The sequence below is a fragment of the Chelonia mydas genome, chromosome 8, assembly GCF_015237465.2.
Source record: "Chelonia mydas isolate rCheMyd1 chromosome 8, rCheMyd1.pri.v2, whole genome shotgun sequence".
Lineage (NCBI taxonomy): Eukaryota > Metazoa > Chordata > Testudines > Cheloniidae > Chelonia > Chelonia mydas.
The window spans coordinates 90,001,722-90,020,265 of record NC_057854.1 but is presented as its reverse complement, the minus strand read 5'-3'; the positions used below and the strand labels follow the sequence as shown (position 1 = coordinate 90,020,265).

Sequence of the window (18,544 nt, the reverse complement as noted above, 5' to 3'; positions counted from 1 at the left end):
TGCTGCTGGAGAAATGACAGGTATTCAATAAACATCACTATGGTTAGAGGAAGATTTAAAGGAGGGAGGGGCTGCAGTGCTATAAACAAGGAGTTGAAACAAATGTGCCTATTTCACTTCTTGATTATTTTGAATATGTAAATGTTCCAAACCATTTTTAAATAACTTTCAGGTTATTTGCATGTTGGTCTTGTACACCTAGTGCCTACCAATGTAATTCCCCCAGTAATATTGGTGCAAACAATAATATAGGTCCAGTTCTGATCTGAGTTGATGTAGTGAAATCAGTGGAGTTACTCTGAATTAACATCAGTTTAAATAAAACCAGAATTTGGCCTTATATTATTGTTATGGCCTACATCCCCAGATCCTTATCCTGCAAACTCTTATTCATGGACGTGAGTAGTTACACTGAAGTCAGTAGGATGCCATGAGCGCCCAACCCTGCACCTGTGGATGTCAATGGCAAAATTCTCATTGACTTTAGTAAGAACAAGATTGGGCCCATGGTGAGTAAGGAATACTCACATGAGTAATAATTGGCAGGATCTGGTGTTACTTGTGGAAACCAGTGTTTTCAAACTGTATCTGGAATATAAACATAAAACCAAAATATGATCAATTGACATGAAACATGATATCATGAGTTACAGACTAAGTGACATTTCCCATCTTGAAAGGGAACAGCAGCTTCTTTTGAGACTATGGGGTTAAAGTTCCCTTGCCATATTTCTTCATGCCAGGGACATCAGCCTGAACGTGACAGTACCCCTCCTCTTCCATTTCGCCCACCAGCACACAGGTACTATTTTACCAGTGCCAAGAATCCTGAGTGTTCTGTGGCATCACATGGCATCACCAACCACTTAGAAAAGCAGTTATTGATCAGTCTGCCCAGGATTACCTCATAGTCCCTTTTTGTGTTCACTCAGTCACTGAGCCAGTCTTGGGACAATAAAGCTGAATATGTAATATCACTGCAGAGACCTAGGAGATCACAGTTGTTGTTGTAATCAACCTAGATAAGAAATGAAGATAAATAACTCCTTAATATTATTATTTGTAAGGGGGAGGCTTTTCTTTATATTACTCTTTATTGTCAGATGCCATAAATATTCCAAAATGATTATCCTTATGTAGATTTCATCTCATTTACTTTGAAAGGGTCTGAGGAGCATATTATCTCATCAGCTGCCAAATTAATATGACCATTTATGACATTTCCTCTTTTTTTTTTAACATTTCCTTTTTGGATTGAAGACCTGAAACAGATAAATATGCTAATTTAAGACATCTGTTGTTTTCCGAGATGTAGGGCCCTAGACAGTAGTAACTGTTGAGAATTTGTTTACTGAAATTGTGATTTTTCTTAATAGTTTTCATTATCGCAAAAATTGTATCTATTTGTTAAATAGTTAGAGAAAAAGTGTCTATGACCTCTGTAATAATTTTAGGCAATAAAACACCAGGGCAAACTGTCTGGTTTCCATGGTGCAGGGCTTCACAGGTTCTTAAACATGGACTTGCAGGTCTTTCATTGGACAGTGATCCTGTGAAATGCTGAGCACATTCTACAGGGAGACTGTAAGCTCTTTGGGGCAGGGACAGTCTTTTCGTTCTGTATTTGTACAGTGCTTAGCACCAGAAGTCTTGATCTATGACTGGAGCTCCTAGAGACTACAAGCACCATGAACTCCCCTGCATCTCTTATGGAATATGACACTGGCTGCAACCAGAGTTGCCAAATTCACAGGCCTCAGTGAGGAAACCCCAATATTACTCAATTCGCAAACGCTTACATTGGATAGGACCTTTTGTCAAGTGTAGGGCCCATTAATATCATGAGAATCCTTCCACTCTCATCAGTGGATGCTGGATCAAGCCCTCAAATCCCATTAAACCAGTGGGACTCCCCACAGACTAAGGTCCTATTCAGTTTGAGTATGGGTGTTTCAGCTTGGCCCACAATATCAAGAAGTTTTATGGAACCATATTGTTCTCTTCCGTTCAATTCAGGAATTTTGGAGTTGAAAACCCCCCACAATTCATCAGTGATTTTGCATGGTGTGAAGGGTTAACAAAACTTTCATTATCACACTCTATTAAGCCAGGACCAGGAAACAATTTCTAATCAACACTCTGATCTGGGCAGGGATTGTGCAGTCTTTTGTATTAGGCCTCAGATCTGTGTTTTCTATTCACACATGCTCACTTCCAGCTGTTGTCATTGAAATCCCACATAATCTCTCAGGGTCAAAGGGCAGTCATCCATGACTGCTGCTGTTAAAAGGTTATGCTGATTTCTGTTGTCAAATATTGGCCCTTTTCTCTTTCAATCACTCCCATTCTACTTTTTTCAACAAGAAAGATCCAGCCTAGAATTGTATTACATGACTTTAAAGTCTTAAAAGTGTTCCTCTATTGTACTAACACGACATGCCCTGGACGGTCTAATTCATTCTGTTACATTCCACAAAGAATTTTCTGGTGCTTCTTAAAAACTCTGTGCTAAAGCTGAGTAGGCAAGCTTCAAAGAATAATGACATAGGGGACTTGTGGCCTAGCATTTATTTTGTAAGGAAATATGTCATTTGACTGTGTAATAAAATAACCATGGTTAATTATTGCTATGACAATAAAATTAAACTTAGAAGTAACTGTAGCCAAAACAAGGCTGGGGCTGGAAGGGTGCAAGTAGAAAAAGGGGAAAAATGAGATTTCTATATCAGAATTAAAATCATGGCTAATTTCTAGTTTGAACTCTTTTTTAAAAAGTCATTTATTTTAAAGATTTAATTGAGCCATCTTTTAAAGTTTATAATTTATGGGTTTACAGAACATATTTTGTATGAGGAAAAATAAAATTGATCCCTCGGGTTAGCATTAACCAGAGTTGCATGCAGTGGCCCAGTGCAGACTACAGCGTTAAAAAATAAAATGGATTACAGTCACCTTTATTTTTCATAGAGTACTGTGGTCCATATAGACTACAGGTCCCAGAATGCAGTGGTCCATCTTGACTGTAGAGGGTATTCAGGTGAAGATGGAGAATTGCATGCTGGGATGTGTAGTCTCCACAAGACTTGCAGAGTATAAACACCTTATATGAAGATATCACTTGATGCATATATGTTCTATCCTTCCTTTTATTTGTTTGCTTTTGCTGCGAGAAAGAACATGACTAAGGATCAAGCCTAAGTTCTACCACACCTATCCTGACACCACAGTACAGTTAGATAAAAGTTAATCCACTGAGCAGTCTGGTGAAGAGAGTTCTCAATTATTTTGTCTTTCAAGGTGTCAGTGGTTGGTGATACAGACTCATAAACTCACAGACTTTAAGGCCATAAGGCACCATTGTGATAATCTAGTCTGTACATAGCAGGCCACAGAACCTCACCCACCCACTCCTTTAATAGACCTCTAAACTCTGGCTGAGTTACTGAAGTCCTCAAATCATGATTTAAAGACTTCAAATAACAGAGAATCCATCATTTACTCAAGTTTAAACCTGCAAGTGACCTATGCCCCACCCTGCAGAGGAAGGTGAAAAAACTCCAGTCTCTGCCAATCTGACCTGGGGGGAAATTCCTTCTCAGCCTCATGTATGGTGATCAGCTGGACCCTGAGCATCTCAACCCACCAGCCAAACATGTAGGGAAGAATTCTCTGTAGTAACTCAGAGACCTCCCTGTCTATAGTCCCATCTCTGGCCGTTGGGGATATTTACTACTAGCAGTCCCAGATGGGCCACATGCCATTGCAGGCAATCTCATCAAACCATCCCCTCCAGAAAATTATCAAGCTCACTCTTGAAACCAGTTAGGTTTTTTCCCCTGACTATTCTCCTTGGAAGGCTGTTCCAGAACTTCACTCTTCTGATGGTTAGAAACCTTCCTCTAATTTTGAACCTGAACTTGCTGATGCCTAGTTTGTAGTTTCTTCTTGTGTCAACATTGGCACTTAAATTAAATAACTGCTTTCCCTCCCTGGTCATTATCCCTTGGATGTATTTATAGAGAGCAATCTTATCTCCCTTCAGCCTTCGTTTGGTTAGGCTAAAGAAGCCAAGCTTCTTGAGTGCCCTCTGATCATCTTAGTAGCCTTTCTCTGCACCTGTTCCAGTTTGAAGTCATCTTTCTTAAACATGAGAGACCAGAATTATACACAGAATTCCAGATGAGGGCTCACCAGTGCCTTTTATAATGGTAATAACACTTCCCTATCTCTACTGGAAATAACTCACCTGATAAATCCTAGGAGTGCATTAGTTTTTTTCACAGCCACATCACATTGATGGCTCATAATCACCCTGTGATCAACCAAGACACCCAGGTCTTTCTCCTCCTGTCACTTCCATCTGATACATCCTCAGCATATAGGAAAAAAATTCATTGTTAGTCCCTAAATTTATGACCATGCACTTTGCACTATTAAATTTCATCCCATTTCTGTTAGTCCAGTTTTCAAGTTATCCAGATCTTTTATGATATTCGGGTCCTTCTCAGTATTGGCAATACCTCCCAACTTTGTGTCACTCCAAAATTTTATTAGCATATTCCCACCTTTTGTGCCATGGTCATTAAAGAAAATGATAAACAAGATTGGTCCCAAGACCGATCCCTGAGGAATTCCACTAGTAAACTCCTTCCATCCTGACTGTTGAACTTTCAGTATGATCTGTTGTAGTGTCTTCTTTAATTAGTTCTTTATCCACCTTTCAGTTCTCACATTAATCCCCATCTTCTCCAATTTAACTAATAATTTTCCATGTGGAACTGTATCAAATGCCTTATCCAGGTAGATTAGATCTATTGCATAAAAAAATCAATTATCTGCTCAAAGAAAGAGATCGGGTTAGTCTGGCACAATCTCCCTTTTGTATTGTGTTGTATTTTATCCCAGTTTACTGTTTACCTCTATGTCAGGGTGGCCAAACTTACTGATCCTCTGAGCCGCAGGCGCATACGATAATTCTTAGAAGTTGGAGAACTGGGTATGCCTGCCAGGGCTTGTGGTTTCAGCCCCACTCCTGATGAAACCCCCGAGCCCTGGCAGGGGCCTCCTGCGGGGCCAAAGCCGCTAGCCCCACCACCCTGCTACAGGGCAGATTCCCTGAGCTCCCCTGCTCCCCAGTCTGGTAGGTGGAGAATGCGGGGCTGGGCACTCCGTGAGCCGCACTTTAACTGTAAAAGAGCTGCATGCAGCTCGGACACCCCTGCTCTATGTCCTTAACTACTTTCGCTTTCAAAATTTGTTCCAAGACCTTGCATACCGTGGAGGTCAAACTAATGGGCCTGTAATTTCCTGGATCACTTATTTTCCCTTTCTTAAAAATAAGTGCTATATCAACAATTCTCCAGCCATAGGGCACAACCCTCGAGTTTACAGATTCATTAAAAATCCTTGCGATTGGGTTTGCAATTTCATGTGCCAGTTCCTTTAATATTCTTGGATGGAGATTATCCAGGCCCTCCGACTTGGTTTTGAGTTTTGAGTTTGACTTCCACCTCAGATAGCAAGAGAGTGAGTTTGTCTGTGGGGGGGCGGAGGGTGAGGAAACCTGGATTTGTGCTGGAAATGGCCCAACTTGATGATCACTTTAGATGAGCTATTACCAGCAGGAGAGTGGGGTGGGAGGAGGTGTTGTTTCATGGTGTCTGTGTATATAATGTCTTCTGCAATTTCCACAGTATGCATCCGATGAAGTGAGCTGTAGCTCACGAAAGCTCATGCTCAAATAAATTGGTTAGTCTCTAATGTGCCACAAGTCCTCCTTTTCTTTTTCCGAATACAGACTAACACGGCTGTTACTCTGAAACCTCAGATACTGTAATTTCTACTTCCATATCCTCATTTCCATTAGCCACCCTAACACTACCCCTAAGCTCCTTATTACCCTTTTTAAAAATGGAGGCAAAGTATGCATGTAGGTGTTGGGCCATGCCTCGATTACTTTTAATCTCCACCCCATATTCAGTGCTTATTGGTCCCACTTTTTCTTTCCTTTTTTTTTTTTTAAAATTATATGGCTATAGAATCTTTTGCTACTGGTTTTAATTTCCTTTGCGAGGCTTAATTCTGCTTGGCTTTTGTCAGTTCTCATTTTTTCCCTACCCTTCTGACCTCCAAGGCATAGCCAATCCATCACAACTTCCATATCTTGTAGGCTTTCTGCTTTCTCTTAATAACCTAGATGCTTGGCCATCCAGTTTGGTCTGCAGTCCTTCCCTGCGAATTTTTCCCCTTCCTTGGGATGCAGGCTTCAGATGATTTCTGCAACTTTGATTTAAAGTAATTCCAAGCCTCCTCCACATTCAGATCCTTGAGTTCTTCAGTCCAGTACACTTCCCTAACTAATTCCCTTAATTTTTTAAAATGTGCCCTTTTTAAATCAAGGATCCTAGTTGCAGACCTATTTTTGTTTATCCTTCCATTTAGTTTATACTGAATTCGCTCATGATCACTTGAATCAAGGTTGTCCTCTACAACTACTTCTTCTGTGAGGTCCTCATTACTCACCAATAGTAAATCTAAAATTGCGTCCTTTCATGTTGGTTCGGTGATTATTTAGTGAAGAAATCTGTCAGCTATCACATCCAGGAATATCTGGGCCCAACTATTATAAGTAGCACTTGTCCTCCAATCTGTATATGGGAAATTAAAGTCTCTCATAATCACAACATTCCCAGTAGTATTCAGTTCACTAGAATATTAAAGAGATATCTATCCATATCCATATCAGATCCTGGGGGTTCTGTAGCATAACCCAGGGACAATCCCAGTGGAACCAGTGCTAGCTTTCTTCCCCCAAAGTGATTTTGACCCATACAGATTCTGTTTTATCCATTCCATCACTTCTAATTTCTTTACAGTCTCCTACCTCATCATTAATATACATGCTGCTGTACCACCTTTACCTTTATTTCTGTCTTTCCTGAACAGCACAAACTCTTCAGTTCCTGTACTCCAGGCATGACTACTGTTCCACCATGTTTCCGTTATCCCTATGATATCTGGTTTCACTTCCTGCACCAGTAGTTCCAGTTCCTCCATTTTGTTACCGAGGCTCCTTGCATTGGTATACAGATGTGTATATTCTAAGCAATATTAATTAGTTACTCAACACTTTGTGAAACAGAGGGTTATCTAGGTGGAGGATAGAACCAAGAGGAATCAAATTGCACTTTGAGTGGAGAGGGATTTTCTTTTTAGTCAGGCATTTGGTTAAGATAATAGGCTTGAAGCCCTAATTGATTATTACTATTTTAAGGTTTTAAGATGGTTATGTACAGTAAGATGCTTGACATGAATAGGGCTTTATAAATTGTTTCAGTCCTAGTATAGGAACTTGTTTCGTAATTTCAAAATACTGAGAGTGAATCAAAGTTTCCCAGAAAGCTGTTTCTTCAAATTAATACTATAATACATCTTCAAACTGTCCAGTGCAAGTGAAATAACTGAATTGGGACTTTTTCATCTTCAGCGGATTAACTCTTTCACAGTATATTATTGTTCAAATTACAGAGAACATGCTTTGTTTGCAAAGCACCACATACGCTTATGGCACTATATAATTATTTAATAAATAATAAGAATAATAATTAATAATATAAGGGAAACTTTTTAAACAACAGTAACACTTTGAACATTAGTACAATGAAAACATTTTTTGGTATGTAGTTAAGGAACAGTGACCTGATGAGCTTACTATATACTATATTTCCAGATAAAAGTAAATGCTTCAGTTGTGATTTTCTCAAACTACAGTGCAAGTGCGTGATCTGTAATCTTCCTACATCAGAGACTCTCTTCCTGGGCATTAATTAGGAATACAGAGGTGACTCTCCATGTACACTAAATATTGGGAGGCAATGTAGTTGGCTTTTGTACACACAAAGCCTCCATTGACTCAATCTTTATATGAATTCACTTAATAACACAGAGCAAATGGAATGAGACCGTGAGGCTTAATTCTGATCTCACATTCACCAGTGTAAAACTGGAAAACTATGTTAAGGTCAGTGGAAATTGACTTGCACATAACTGGTATGTCACGGGGTTCACTCATCGCTAGCAGCACCTCCTGCTGGCCGTCCTGGGAATTAGCTCCACCAGGCTTATGCTCGCCCTCTGGTGATGTCTTGCCTCATCCTGTCTCGCCGTGTGGCCCCACTCACTCTCAGATCTGCCATTTCCTCTTCATGGCTTGGCCCTCTGGCCAGGTCACTAAGGTCCTCCCCTTCTGGAGAATTCAAAGTCCTTCCAGACCTTCTGGATGGCTGGCATCTCCAATGCCTTTGCCACTCCCCATTGGCTGGTGGGGGAACCCAAGCACGCTCTCTACACCAGGTTCTAGCCCAGGGACCCTATAACAAGCAGCCATGGTCTCTACACAGTCTGACCCCTTGTTGCTGTTTTCCTGGGCTTCTCCCCTCTCTGGGCTGGCCAGGCTCCCAACTCCTTCCACGCAGGGAGTAACTGCAGCCTGCTTCCCTGCCTTCATACAGCCTCCTTGATGCTCACAGCTCCAGGGCTTTATACTGGCCCTGCCTGTTCCAGCCCCGCTGAACCTACTTCTAATTAGTGGTGTGCTCCCTGGCTCCTCCTCCAGGTGCACCTTGTGGAGTTAATTGGCCTGCCTGGCCACCTTAATCCCTTTCAACCCTGTGTGGGATGGACGCCCCATCACATGATGGAAGATCAGAATTTGGTTCCTTAAACGTAGACTTGTTTTCGCTCCTACATTATTGGGGTAATGTTTGAACCCAAAATGAAGAAAATGTAATTTATAGGATTACACTTTACATAATTACACAGTCACCATCAAGCTACAGTGAACTGCTTTTACTGTGGTGGTGGTATTATGTATGCATATTATTTGTATAATACCAAGAGTGTACGAGGTACTAAGATACTATTTACTGATTCGCAAAAAGAAAAGGACTAACACCTTAGAGACTAACAAATTTATTTGAGCATAAGCTTTTGTGCATCCGATGAAGTGAGCTGTAGCTCACGAAAGCTTACGCTCAAATAAATTTGTTAGTCTCTAAGGTGCCACAAGTACTCCTTTTCTTTTTGCGAATACAGACTAACACGGCTGCTACTCTGAAACCTATTTACTGATTGGTATTATTATATACCTTATTCAGCTAACTTTATTATTTTCTTACTTCCTCCAGAAAAAAATGATCATCCCCATAAATCTGACTTACAGCGAAGTACTGAAACCTAGGGCTTATTCTTTCATGCCCCGATCCAACTCCGATTTAAATCAGTGGAAAGACTCCCACTAATTTCAGTGGGAGTTGCTTTGGACATAAAACCTTGATTCAGGAAAGCACTTACGCACCTGTTTAAGTTTAAGCACTTGAGTAAGCCCATCCCTATTTGGCGAAGCATTTAATTAAGCATGTGCTTTTCTTAAGCACATGCTTACAGTTAAGCGTATGCTCTAGGGCTTTGCTGCATCAGGGCCTATCTTAGGTGTCCAAGTGCCCTAGTTTATGCATAGAACTTCAGTGAATGAATAGTTTTTGATAAATTGAATAAGGATTATCTACTCCTCGTTTTAAACACCAGCTTTACTACCCAAATATGATTGAGGTACAAAACTGGAGAGATAACCAGTTCATGAACAGCAATTTCAACTTCCTATCTTAGGGGTATTTAGCAAAAGTATAATTTTGCATATATTTCAGAAAAGCGCTGCATTAGAAATAAATCTTGCAGACTTTAGGATGTTTAATCCTCTTTTCAATTAAGGATCTTTTAATGCTAACATCTGCTTTTGGAATTACTTAACAACTTTACCTAATTTTTTTTCTTATTCACAATTAAGTGGAACAGCCAAATTGATACAGTGTCTCTGAAAGACATTTTTCCATTTTGGCCTTTTTTAGCAGGCACAAAAAAATTACATTTTTACAGCTTTTCTTGTTAATTATACTATGTCCTGGCCATTCCTTTGTCATTTGTTTGGTGAGCTCCCTTCATTTTTTCCTCTTTTTTGTTGCACTTATCATCACAATTTTAGAAACCTAAGCCCTAGTTCTGCAATCGGAATCATGTAGGCAGAACTTTAGGCCTGTACGGAGTCCACTAAACTCAATGGGGCACTACGTATCTATGCATGCATGGATCAGATTGCAGGATCAGGGCCTATGCAAGAGAACAGCTCATATGAGTCAGGATTTGAATGGTGTGAGTAAGGGCCCCGATTTCCTAATCGTGTATGAATGTATAATTCAATTAAAAAATCTCAACCAATAAATATTTATTTTCACTAATTAAGACTGAAAATCTTGTCAGGCTTTGCACTATTGTTCAATCGCACCTACAGTCCTCTAAACACACACACACACACACTCACGAGTGAACTAACACTTTGAGAATGAGCCCAATGTTTTACCTTCATTGTGAATGTTCTTGCTTTTGTGTATTTTTAAATCGCTCCCTAACCATTATTGCAATAGGATCTCCTTTGTTACAGCCTGTCAGGCAAACAAAGGTGCCAGTGGACACAACAGGCAGAACCAGTGTAGTCCATTGTTATCAGACCTACCAAGGGCTTGATGGTGCCATGTACTGAGCATTCTGGCCCTTATCCAGCAAAGCACTTAAGCATGTGCTTAACTTTAGGTGTCTGAATGGTCCCACTGAAGTGAGGACCTAAGAGAATTATTTTTAATTCATAGATCTTCTAATCCAGTAAACAAATCTGCTGCAGTATATGAAAAGTAGACTCTCATATTAAAAATACTCAGGAAATTGCCAATGAACATATTCTATTAGACTAATTACCCACTTTTAAAAAGAAAAATGATGCGATTATGAACTTTATTATTGAAAAATGCAAACTGGGCCAGGCACAATCACATAAATTTTCTGAAATCTACTTTTTAGTTGAGAAAATGAAAAAAAAAACCACTCAATTTCTACTTTGGCATTTTATGCACTTAAAATATTCAAAAAGAAAAGGAGTAGTTGTGGCACCTTAGAGACTAACAAATTTATTTGAGCTAAGGTGCCACAAGTACTCCTTTTCTTTTTGCAAACATAGACTAACACAACGGCTACTCTGAAACCTGTCCTTAAAATATTCAAAGTTTCTTTCCCTCAAAAATTCAAAAAAATTCATGCTAGTAGATTGAGAGATTTATTTGGGTTAAGTTTTAACATCAAGTACATTTGAGTAATTTAGCTGTAAACTATTGGATCGTGACAGATTTGTGAATATATTTGTGTACATATGTAATACAAACACACACATAGAGGGACATATAGACACAAAATTATAATTCCAGTAGTGTATAGTGTACTGTATAAATATAATTATATAATACTGTATCTGAGAGACAGTTAACTATGTAAGGCAGATGGTGCCCCTATAAAACATTCAATAATATGTGTGTGCGTGCATTGGAATCAGTGACTTTAAGTAGGACAACCTTAAAAGGTATGCTACTTATCCTGTGAACAAATACGACTTTACAGTTCTTTTAATAATCCCTTTATCCGGAGATTTCTCCCTTGACCCTGATTTCAAAAGCAAGAGGTCAGCCTGGCCTGCTAGCTCCAGACCTCTAATTGAAGTCCTGATATGTACTGTATGAACTGTAAATCCAGCTATGTACACTTACTTGCACTTGGTTTTGAGTTTGAAAGCTGCTTGCTTTGTAATTGATTATGCCCATGAAATTGAATTAACATTTGGTGATAGACATGTTTTCAGAGAAATAGGAAAATACCATTATGTGAAGTGTAACAACATTTTGATATAAAATGTAGAGTCATGCCTTACACAAATGAAACAGGCAGGGAAACATACACCCTGTCTCAAAGAAATTCCAAGGCTTAAAGTTAATGCTTTTCTTATGCAGAGATTTATTTTTTCTTCTGCAAAGCTTGTTTTAAATGCTAGAATTTTTCTTCTTTATGGGAAAGGCATTCATTTTAAAGGTTTGTTTTTTTAAAAAAAAAGCTGCTATTTTAAGATTTCCCTAGTGTAACCTCAGAAAATGAAGAGTACATCTTTAAATCTTGTTTTGTTTGAATGAATGGGTAGATAATCCTGATCAGATGTTTCTTTAGAGAATAATGTTTAAAACGATTATAGAATTTAGCTGTCCTGTCTGATTCCTAGGTACAGTATTTTAATTTCAGTTGTTAAGTCGTTAGGGGTCATTTAAGGTAACCATATATTAAAATGGTCCTCTTTTGTTTCAGATTTCCTGTTGAGATGCTTTAACATCTAGAAAACTCCCTGCTGATGTGTCATGTTAGCTTTCTTAACCTCCAGATACAAACCATAAAATAGCCTACATAGCTGTATGACTAGTTACCCACCTCCATAAATAATAATTTGTGCTAAGTGGGAAATTAGGTGTCACAGTTTAAATCTAAATGAAACTAAAGTATTTGAGAATACTGTCATTAAATGCTTAACGCTCATCAAAATTCTTTCATTCTATTTGTTCTGTAGGACATTTGGGCTTCCAGGACAGTTTTGTCACATCAGGTGTTTTCAGTGTGACTGAGCTGGTCAGAGTCTCACAGAGTAAGTATCCTTTTGTTGTTGTTTCCTGTGTTTCTTATAACTCTCATTTCCTCCTGTTCCCCCCACCCCAGAAACTGACTGTCCCCTCTTCTACCTCCACTCCACACATGACTAATTGTGTTCCACATTTTAAATTAAGTGGGAAAGTTAAAATAATAGAAATATTTTAAAAATAAATGATAAGATCCTGATTCTGCAAACTGATGGATCCCTACACCAGTGTGGCACCCTACTGAAGATATTAAGATTCTGTGTAGGTGCCCAGGTGGATCAGTTTGTAAGTTCAAAGCTTAAGGGATGAATTTTAACCTTTTAAAATGACATCATCTGTGCCCAAGAGCCAGGAATGACGTATACACCAGTTTCGTATATACATGTATTTGTATGTACAGAAGTGGCTGCTGTTTTAACACCCTTAGGTTGGTGAACTTGCTAATAATGTGGACAGCTATACCGGTGTTAGCCCTAAGAGGCCCACTTACTCAAACGCGTACAGCTTTAACTTTGTGAGGCCTGCATTCTACCTTCATTGTATGGAATTCTGCCTTTTTAAAGGATTTGTTTTTTGACCTTTAAAGAATGCTAATGCCCACAGCATGAGTGACACACCGCAGCATGATCATTACCAGCTTGTCAATACTCACTAACAACAGTGAATTAAGAGTACCTGTCACCACCCCGTTCCATTGATCAAAGGTGCATTGATTGTATTTTTCTATGACATAACCCAGACAGTCCAAGGAGAGAGCATGGACAGCCTCTCTCGAAGCTGTGCCTCTGTTTCGATTACAGCTAGACCAGCCCCTCGGTGCTAGGGTGCTGTGGATTTTTGTAGCTAGGACGAACTATGTTGCAGCATTACAGTAGCACCAGTTAGCACTGCAGTAGTTAACAATTGGCCTGTGTTTACAATATAAACCTTGCAGCTTATCTGCTTTAATATGCTCAGAGATAAAACACGGCATGCAGGTTCTCAGCATGGAAGTTTAAAGGCTTGTTTATATGCCCTGCAAGTCCAACTTTTGGCCTTTCCGGGGCCCTGCCTGGCAGGGACAGCCTTAGGAGAGAACCCACGTTTTTGAGTCAAAACCATGGGGTTTCTGTAGGAAAGGTCACCCTGTTTTCTACTTTATCTCCCCCCCGCACACACACACACATCAGAGCACTCTAGTCAGAGCACTGAATTGGCTTCCTATTGAAAAACTAGAAGTGGGGGGTGGGGAGGAGATGTGTAGGCATCAGAGAGGTATGCATGGGAGACTGAGAAAGAAAAGGGTACCCTGACCTTAGTCAAGCAATTCTCCTCGCTCTCCTTCCCAGATAACCTGTGGAAAAGCTGTTTCAAGGATATGTGAAGCCAGAGGGAGTTCTAGGTGCACAGTATGTTTGAAAACCAGGCCGCTTTATTTAGGTGCCCAAATATGGACTTGGGAGCCTAATGTTTGGCACCAATTTTTGAAAATCCTGGCTTCATTATTTTATTGTAGTGCACTAAATTGATGTTTAACATAAACAGTGTTGGGAATAGCTAAGTTATCTCCTCCTGTATGTGAATAGCTCCATTTTATGATGTTTTAATTTGGTGTAAAGGGAAAAGGCTCTTGAAGTCCTAAGGGAATCCACCCTTTCTCCCTCTAAAACATCCCACATTAACATAATCTTATCTTCACTGGAGGAGCACTAGTCATCATAGCTGTCTCTGGTTTCTGTCAACCCCAGTTCATGTGTTTGCAAGATGCAGTTGCTAGAAAGTAACTAGGTTCACCACTCCTGACTTCCGATCTCCATAGCAGAGAGTTTGGGACTGAGTTTAGGAGCCAGCATATTTCATGCTTATTAATCTTCCATTACATTTTATCATAACAACAATAACAACAAGAAATCTTTTACCAAAGATCCCAGTGTCTAACAAATTTTACAAACATATTATGAATTGTATTTATGAAGCTCACCCTCCCTGTCACTGGAATGTACACAGCACCCTTTAAAACTTGCTTGGAAACATACAGGAGGATAGAGTAGAAAATATAGCATTGCATCCATTGGAGTTACCAAGGAAATTTTGGGAGGTAAAATAAAATTATCCAGTTGTTATGTATCCAGGACACAAGGGCTTGCACTCCTTGCTCATGCAAAAAGTGACATAGTCTCTTTAAGGACCCTATTGTAAGCGGGGGAATAGTCCCGCTATTGTGGGGAACTTTCCTGGCTTCTGCACTACCCTGGTAAAGTGGGCTAGCGAAAGGATCTGAGTCCTCGCTCCCATTTCCTTTACCCAGTGGTTTCCCTGCCCTTGAGGACTCCCCTTCCACTCTCCTGTCTGGCAGCGTCCTCGTAATCCCAACAAGGCTTGGCCCAGGATTCCTGAGGGGCTCGACCCCCAACCTTGCTGTGGTCACCTAGGACAGGGGCTAGGGTGTCCCCACTCTGGGGTACTCTCTCTGCACTAGGTACTTCTCTGACCCACTGACCATTACATACAATTTAAAGCAAATGCAAGTTATTTAATCAACAATTAATTTTAAAAAGAATAAGGGAAAATGGGAAAGGTTAAAGGAAACACATCACCCCGCTCTGTGGCAGGGAACATCACAAACAGTGTCTCTGGAATGTCAGGGCAGTTCAGTCTGTTCCTTGTAAGTCCCAGGCCTCCTTCTCAGGCCCTGGCTGTGCTGCAGGGATGGACACTTCTTCCCAGTGTCACCCCCACCCTGTCGGGGTTACGATCCAAGCCTGGCTTGCAGAGCCTCTTGGCTGGGGCGTCTCCCTGTGCTGGGCCCACTGCCCAGGGTCCCCCTCACTCTCCCCAGCTGCTCATTGCATCCAGCTCCGGACTGCTCCAGCCCCAGCTCCACCACTCGGTCTCAGCACTGCTGCTGCTGCTCTGCCTCCAGCTCCCTGGGCTGCTTCGCTGGCTCTGGTTGCTACAGCTCTGCTCCCAGGACAGGTCTGCTCTGCAGGCTGCTCCCGTGACTCTGCTCCCAGCACTGACCTGCTTCGTGGGCTGCTTTTCTGGCCCCTCTGGCTCTGGTTGCTGCAGCTTTCTTCCCAGGGCAAGTCTGCTCTCTCTGGGCTGTGCCTCTGTCTTAGGGGCTGCAGCTCTGCTCCCAGGACAGGGTCTGCTCTCTCTGGATATGGCCCCGCTCTGCTCCCCAGCTCAGCTTGGGCCCCTGCTTTCTCCTTAGCTCAGCCCCATTCTGTCTGACCCAGGCAAGTCCAGCTAACATGGAGGACGGAGGACGGGACCTCCCTGGCCTCCTGACTCCCTGATTAGCCTGCCTGCCCTGTCATTCAGGCTGACCTGGAGCATTGGCCTCTCCCCATTGTTCCTGGAGGCTGTCAGTCTCAGGGTCCTGATTCCCCATCGACCATTCCCCCTTTTTAGTACTGGGAGCTAGCAACTAAAACACCCCCACTGAACGTTAGTAAGGGGGCAACAGTCCCCTTACACTATGCAGCCAGGACCTCAGTTTTATATCCTGTCTTCACGATAGCACCTCCGTGAAAAACAGTGCCCCAACACTTACTAGGATATCCCTGACTGAGAAGAAAGAGTACTATCTGCGGGCTTAAAGCAACACTACTTCTGGGGGCACCTTGGATTTTCTATGGAGGTGCCCCATACACATACTGACCGGGCCTGACCCTGTTTCATTTATGAGATCTGACAAGCCCACATAGTAGGATATGTCTAGTGTGGATTCTACCCACAAAATCCCATTGATGTCAGTGTGAATTTGCATGCCAACATTCAGGGAATGATTTAGCATAAAGGATCCATGATTAACTGCTATGAGTTGTGCCTAAACTGACATGTAAGGTTGCCTGATAGATTGCGCTATTCAGAATAAACCTTGCTGGGCTGTTTAAATATACTTGTGGCTTTACTCCAGACTAGTCCACAGATTGCTTTGGCACTGGAGAGCTCAACCCCTGCAGAGCACTAATCCAGATTCACCAGGATTTTTTTATTAGAACTTGGCAGCTTGAATTATCAAGATACACTCAATCCAGTCTATATATTTATTTCTCTAAAAAGCCACTGCAACTTTAAAAGCCACCCTGCTTGAGGAAGCTCATCCGCTGTGGTGAGGCCCTTCTTTGATTTCCTGAGCATGCTCTATGACAGCTTCACTTAAGGTCCTATTCCATATATGATCTTGAGGCTGCAGAGAGATCCAGGAGCATGTTCTTGGAAGAAAGTTGCCTGATTCTCGGCCTGAATCCCTGTTGTGACGAATGCTGTTTTGGGGATGAATGATGCAGAGCAGCAGTACTGCCCACATTTTGTATACAGCTCTAAATCAAAACAATGCTTGTTTTAAAAACATTTCAATAATATTAATTTTCTAAATGTGTTTAAATGTGTGTGAATTTTCAAGGACAGACTGCTACTCTGTCACTGACCCTCTTGCTGTACAGTGTGTATGCTACAGGAATTCTCACGCTGAGACGGAAAGACCAAATTTTGCTTTTTGTTACATCAGCATAATTGCACTGAAGTCAATGGGGTTATTCTAGATTTACACCTACGTAAGAAGAAGCAGATTTTGGCTTCTGCGTCAACTGTAGCTCTAAATGGCCTTGTTTCTTTTACACCTTTTGACATTATTGTTTTCATGATTTTTTTTCAATTTGATAATAGAAACACATGCTTTCCCTGAGTTTTAAGTAGTTGTCTGTTGTTAGCTTCTGTCATCTAAAATTAACATGAGGCACATAGTGTTTCCAGCATTTCCTCATTAGGTATTGTTGGGTAATAATAATGTGCCATATTTATTAAACAAGGTTGTCAGATGTCAGTGTGACAGAGAGGCTCAAATAAAGTGCTGTTATATCAGCCATACAAGTCTGGGTGGGGAGGTGAAAAAGCTAAGCAAAAAGTCAGCTTCCTGGAAACAAAAATGTTTGGAATTAACATTGTACCTTTTTCTGATCCAGGGGTTCTCAAACTGGGGGTCATGATCCCTCAGGGGGTCGTGAGGTTATTACATGGGGGTCGCGAGCTGTCAGCCTCCACCCCCAAACTCCATGTTGCCTCCAGCATTTATAATCGTGTTAAATATAAAAACGTGGTTTTTCATTTATAAGGGGAGTCACACTCAGAGATTTGCTGTGTGAAAGGGGTCACCAGTACAAAGTTTGAGCACCACTGATCTAATCTAATCTCTCTCTCATTTCTGTAGGTCTCAGTCATCATAATATTTATTTAGGTTTATGTGAGCCACTGAACAAGAATTATAGACCCTCTTGGTGGCAGGCACACCTGTAGCTTTCTTCTGTTCCACAGCAATGGGCTTTACCACTGAATCACTAGCCTGCTGCTCAGTCTTCCAGAGGCTGCGTAAATAGGAAAAACAAACCATGAGAAAGTAAGCGGGGGTGCTTGGGTATAGGAGGTGAGATTGGGAGAGACTGGCAGGCTGGGAGCTTAGAGGCATGAAAAAGGCTACTACAAAGGTGTTGCCAATTTTAAGAAACTGAACATGGAATCCCCCATCATTGGAGGTTTTTCAGAACAGGTTAGACAAACACCTGTCAGGGATGATCTAGCCTCAGTGCAGGGGGCTGGACTAGACGACCTCTCGAGGTCCCTTCCAACCCTACATTTCTGTGACTCTGTGTATGCTAAAACTAGGTGCGAGGTCTTTCTCCACTCATAATCCAATGTGAGTAGGCCAGATCAGATCCCCATTATTCCTTTATTGTGGCTGGAGAAAATCAGCATTGACCCACATACCCCAGACTCTGCTGGGACTCCTCCATAGAGAAGTTCATCCATGATTGGGAAGGATTGGGCTGAGGGTTAAAGGCAGGAATGTCAGAACAGATACAAGTTATTCTTCCTCAAGCCTGAGGCTACATTTTGACCATCCCTTGGTCCCTTCAGCACTGGGGAAACTCCCCTTAAAGAATGCCCTAGGGACGTGATGAAGGGAAGCCAGACAAGTGTGGCTCCAGTGCACCTCTGTTGACTCCTAT

General features: G+C 41.3%; 1 protein-coding gene across 17 annotated transcripts in view; it reads left to right on the top strand.

The window, feature by feature from the left end:
* NFIA (nuclear factor I A) overlaps positions 1–18,544 on the top strand; it is a 466,574-nt gene that overhangs the window by 344,386 nt on the left and 103,644 nt on the right. For all 17 annotated transcript variants that reach the window (XM_037907918.2, XM_043552640.1, XM_043552638.1 and 14 more), the window contains exon 4: positions 12,488–12,562. In XM_037907918.2, coding sequence (XP_037763846.1) covers positions 12,488–12,562 — 75 coding nt within the window. The remainder of the gene's footprint in view (positions 1–12,487; positions 12,563–18,544) is intronic.